Source organism: Labrus mixtus, unplaced genomic scaffold (genome assembly GCF_963584025.1).
Source record: "Labrus mixtus unplaced genomic scaffold, fLabMix1.1 SCAFFOLD_252, whole genome shotgun sequence".
NCBI classification, from domain to species: Eukaryota; Metazoa; Chordata; class Actinopteri; order Labriformes; family Labridae; genus Labrus; species Labrus mixtus.
The window spans coordinates 12,501-17,971 of NW_026870078.1; the positions used below are offsets into that span (position 1 = coordinate 12,501).

Consider the following 5,471-nt stretch of genomic DNA (forward strand, 5'->3'; position numbering starts at 1 on the left):
ATTCTGATTATTCTGATTATTCTGATTCTGATTATTCTGATTATTCTGATTATTCTGATTCTGATTATTCTGATTATTCTGATTATTCTGATTCTGATTATTTCCTGTTTTAAAGATTTCTTGTTGCCGTTGTTGCAAAGTGCGTCTGAGTTTGAAGTGTCACGAGATCCTGACTCTGCAGCAGGCGTTTCTTTAACCACGTGTCAGTGTTGTTGTTTCTCTCGGGGTGTTTGTGTTGATGACGTGCTGCAGGTTGGAGCTCGACGCCATGAGATCAGTCGGTCGTCAGCCTCCATGTTTGTTTCTCTGTTTGATTTGATTCTGAGATTTTGTTTGTTTGAAGTGTCGCTGATTCATCTTGTGTAACCACATCCTCTCTGATTGGCCGATGCTGTCTCTCTCCCCATGACAGCGCCGGGGAGCGAGGAGACGGTCATATTTCGGCGTGAGCGTAGCACGTTTCGTCGGCAGGCGGTGCGGCGGCGACACAACGCTGGCAGTAACCCCACCCCGCCCACCTCTCTGATTGGATCTCCTCTCAGGTACGCCGTGCATGGAGCAGGGCCTCGTGTCTGTGCTCGTGCCGCCTGGCGTGAGCATGCTGCCAGGTGGCGTCCTCTCTCTTCTCGTCTTTCTGCATGACGTCTAACGAGGCGCCCGGCGTCTCCACTCTGCATGTGATGTCTCTCGTCCTCCTTTCTCTCCAGACTTCCCTCCTTTCATCCCGCTATCACTCCATCTGATCTCTACAGTTCCACGTTTTGAGCTCTGATCAAAGAATGGAGTCCTCACAAACCCAAAGGCACACGCTCTGACACGCCGCCGCCGCCTCCTCTCAGAGCGGCGCATGATTTGCTCAATAACACAGACAGCCTGCTGTATCACATGGCTTTGCCCTTTTGAGCGACCTTTCTCAGAAGACGGGGAGACAAAGACGATACTGATCGTTAAAACAAATCAAAGTGTGACTTCACAGGAACATCCTGTTTTTACTTTTCACTGTCAAGAGTCCCAACTGCTCATTTAGAGCTCAGCTTCCTGCACCTTTACATTTAGAGCTCTGCACCTTTATATTTAGAGCTCTGCTTCCTGCACCTTTACATTTAGAGCTCTGCACCTTTATATTTAGAGCTCTGCTTCCTGCACCTTAACATTTAGAGCTCTGCACCTTTATATTTAGAGCTCTGCTTCCTGCACCTTTACATTTAGAGCTCTGCACCTTTATATTTAGAGCTCTGCTTCCTGCACCTTAACATTTAGAGCTCTGCACCTTTATATTTAGAGCTCTGCTTCCTGCACCTTTACATTTAGAGCTCTGCACCTTTATATTTAGAGCTCTGCTTCCTGCACCTTAACATTTAGAGCTCTGCACCTTTATATTTAGAGCTCAGCTTCCTGCACCTTTACATTTAGAGCTCAGCACCTTTATATTTAGAGCTCTGCTTCCTGCACCTTTACATTTAGAGCTCTGCACCTTTATATTTAGAGCTCTGCTTCCTGCACCTTAACATTTAGAGCTCTGCACCTTTATATTTAGAGCTCAGCTTCCTGCACCTTTACATTTAGAGCTCTGCACCTTTATATTTAGAGCTCAGCTTCCTGCACCTTTACATTTAGAGCTCTGCACCTTTATATTTAGAGCTCTGCTTCCTGCACCTTTACATTTAGAGCTCAGCACCTTTATATTTAGAGCTCTGCTTCCTGCACCTTTACATTTAGAGCTCAGCTTCCTGCACCTTTACATTTAGAACTCTGCTTCCTGCACCTTAACATTTAGAGCTCTGCACCTTTACATTTAGAGCTCTGCACCTTTACATTTAGAGCTCAGCTTCCTGCACCTTAACATTTAGAGCTCTGCACCTTAACATTTAGAGCTCTGCTTCCTGCACCTTAACATTTAGAGCTCTGCACCTTAACATTTAGAGCTCTGCTTCCTGCACCTTAACATTTAGAGCTCTGCACCTTAACATTTAGAGCTCTGCACCTTTACATTTAGAGCTCAGCTTCCTGCACCTTAACATTTAGAGCTCTGCACCTTTACATTTAGAGCTCAGCTTCCTGCACCTTAACATTTAGAGCTCTGCACCTTTATATTTAGAGCTCTGCACCTTAACATTTAGAGCTCAGCTTCCTGCACCTTAACATTTAGAGCTCAGCTTCCTGCACCTTAACATTTAGAGCTCTGCACCTTTACATTTAGAGCTCAGCTTCCTGCACCTTAACATTTAGAGCTCAGCTTCCTGCACCTTAACATTTAGAGCTCTGCACCTTTACATTTAGAGCTCAGCTTCCTGCACCTTAACATTTAGAGCTCAGCTTCCTGCACCTTAACATTTAGAGCTCAGCTTCCTGCACCTTAACATTTAGAGCTCTGCACCTTTACATTTAGAGCTCAGCTTCCTGCACCTTAACATTTAGAGCTCTGCTTCCTGCACCTTAACATTTAGAGCTCAGCTTCCTGCACCTTAACATTTAGAGCTCTGCACCTTAACATTTAGAGCTCTGCTTCCTGCACCTTAACATTTAGAGCTCTGCTTCCTGCACCTTAACATTTAGAGCTCAGCACCTTTATATTTAGAGCTCAGCTTCCTGCACCGCTCTGACACATTAACAGATATTTTGTATTAAGGATGCAGGATCAGTCCCCCCCCCGTGTCACATCTCTCTTCATGCGTCTTTCTATCAAGGTCACATTTCTAAACGCTGAGCCTCCAAAATGTTTAGCAAGAAAAACAAGCGTGCAACCTGCCAGGGCTCAATAATCGTGCACAACTCCAAAACTTCCACAAGTCCCTCCCTCCTCGCCTCCTCCCTCCTCGCCTCCTCCCTCCTCGCCTCCTCCCCCATCGCCTCCTCGCCTCCTCCCCCCTCCCCTCCCCATCGCCTCCTCCCTCCTCCCCTCCCCCATCGCCTCCTCCCCCATCGCCTCCTCCCCCATCGCCTCCTCACCCATCGCCTCCTCCCTCCTCGCCTCCTCACCCATCGCCTCCTCCCCCCTCCCCTCCCCCATCGCCTCCTCACCCATCGCCTCCTCCCTCCTCCCCTCCCCCATCGCCTCCTCACCCATCGCCTCCTCCCTCCTCGCCTCCTCACCCATCGCCTCCTCCCCCCTCCCCTCCCCCATCGCCTCCTCCCTCCTCGCCTCCTCCCCCCTCCCCTCCCCCATCGCCTCCTCCCTCCTCGCCTCCTCCCCCCTCCCCTCCCACATCGCCTCCTCACCCATCGCCTCCTCCCCCCTCCCCTCCGCCGTCCCTTCACCCCACACTCTGTTGTTGTCTTGTTGGTGATGCAGGGAACTTATTCCCTCTGTGTGGAGACTAAATGATTCATGCTTTAACGTCTCTGAGAATAAACTCCTGCAGAACTCTGACGCTCGTAAAGTATGAAGCTTCACTTTGAAGTAAAATATGATGAAGAAAGATTTCAAATCGATTCCTTGTGTCGAGGATGCTCTGTAGTGAACATCACTTCATGATCGTCAGGTATATTTACGTCTGCTTGCACCTTCAGCAGAACCTCAGAGGAGCGAGCGTTATATGAATCAGAAGAAGGAGAGCGAGGTCGCTTTGAGGATTATCTGTCCAGACAATCCTCCAGTTTGTCAACTTGATTATTTCACCGCTCCGTTCTGGAATCATAAACATCAAACATGTTTGATGTTTATGATTCCAGGTCGGGCTGCCTCCGACTGAATACCTGCAGCAGCCAATCAGAGCGAGCGGCCCGGGAAGCGCCACCAACCGGATGTTTGCGTCACTTTAAAAGGAGACAAACATGACAGCGAACAAAAACATAACTGAGCCTCGAGCCGAGCAGCTTGTGTAACTATGGCAACAACTAAAGTGTCTTTTAAACGTCTCCTGAAGACAAACCACCATCGTCCTCCATGTTTGTTTTTCTCCTGAAGTCACGTGTGATCTTGTGTGATCTCGTGTGATCTCATAACATATCGGTTAACATCGGTTCAAACTGTCCTCATGTCTGTGCTCTCCCACTTTTTTTTACCTTTCTGCCACCAGTTGGCTCCGCCCACAAAACATGTCTGCTCGACTGTAAACACACAGGGAGAATAATAAGAATAAAAAAAAATAAAACTACAAAGCCTTTTCTTCTGACATCACCATGACAACCAGCATGTGCATCACCTTTAACCTCTCTGCTGTGAGATCACCCCCCCTCCCCCCCCTCCCCCCTGTGATATTGTTGTTTATCAGCAGACCCCTCCCCCTTCGGCCTCGATCTCTTCTCACCTCCTCCCCCTTCTCCCCCCTCTCCTCCCACAGTCTTCAGGAGGCTCTCAGCCAGGCCTCCCAGCCTTCTTCTTCCCAGGTGAAAAGTCAGCCCTCCAGAACCCCGTCCCAGGTGACCGTGCTGAGCACAAGCGCCTCCCTGCTGGCCAGGAATGGAAGCACACACCTGGAGGGTTCTCAGGACAAGGCCTCGACTGTGGGCGCTACCAGCCTGCAGGACGACTTCGGTAGGGAGCGCAGGAGGAGAGGGGGTTCAGATGATGGAGGGGAGTTGGTGTGCAGTGTTTCAGGAGGTGGATGTGTCATGTTTGTGCTGCGGTTGCTTTTTGAATTCTTGTTTGGACCGTCGCTGCGCTGCCATTGATGCTTTGGGGTTGCTTGAAAAAGAGCGAGCCACAGATACGATTTCAGCGGAGCAGCATTATCCACGCTCGCTGGTCTGACGCAATCAGTCAAGCCGAGCGCCGTTATTCACGCTCCATTTCTCTCTGTGATATTTAGTCTGTAGCCAGCACTTGACCTGGCGGGGCTGCTGCTGCTGATGTCTGTGTACGTAAACATGTTTCCCCTGATGGACGGTAATGATGGTAAAGAGAGACGGAGGTTGTGTAAGGGCTGTCTCGTGTCCTTCCTCTGAAGCAGCGCTAAATGGATTACTGCTCCGGCTCATAATGTGACCCAGAGCGCCATGCACTGATGAGACACTCTGTGATGTGAGGCTCTGTGCTCGTCATCTCACACTGTTGGTTAGTAGCTCTGCCCGATCTGTGCAGCACTTCCTTGTTTTTAACGCTGTCTCACTTAGAGCTCAGAACCAAACGGCAAACAACGCCTGATCGACGATATCAGAATCAGAATCAAACAAATCCAGAGCATTCAGGAGCAGAATCTAAAGTTAGAAGGAGGACATACTGACTGCTGCATTGTTGTCAGAGAAGCCAGCACTTCAACATGTTTCCTTAATGATCAGATAGTAAGATACCTTTATCATCTCACTCTCTACACATCTCACTGATTGGTCCGTTTCTTTCACTTTGTGACCTTTACTGAGAGTTTCACATCCTCAGTCTGCAGTCGATAAACCTTTGTGTGTTACTAAATAATTTATAAAGATGTAAAAAAAGAATTCTCCTTCAAACTTCAGAAAACATGTAAAGAAAAGATTTCCCTTCTCAGTCCTGTTGAGGATTTCTTTCTTTGCACACTTTGGAGTGGGGTCAT

The 5,471-nt window shown here is 48.7% G+C and overlaps 1 protein-coding gene across 1 annotated transcript in view; it reads left to right on the forward strand.

Moving 5' to 3' along the window:
- LOC132960298 (pecanex-like protein 1) overlaps positions 1-5,162 on the forward strand; it is a 14,193-nt gene extending 9,031 nt beyond the window's left edge. Inside the window, exons 5-6 of the mRNA XM_061033178.1 lie at positions 413-542; positions 4,284-5,162. Coding sequence (XP_060889161.1) covers positions 413-542; positions 4,284-4,614 — 461 coding nt within the window. The 3' untranslated portion in view covers positions 4,615-5,162. The remainder of the gene's footprint in view (positions 1-412; positions 543-4,283) is intronic.
- The last annotated feature ends 309 nt before the right edge of the window (positions 5,163-5,471 follow it).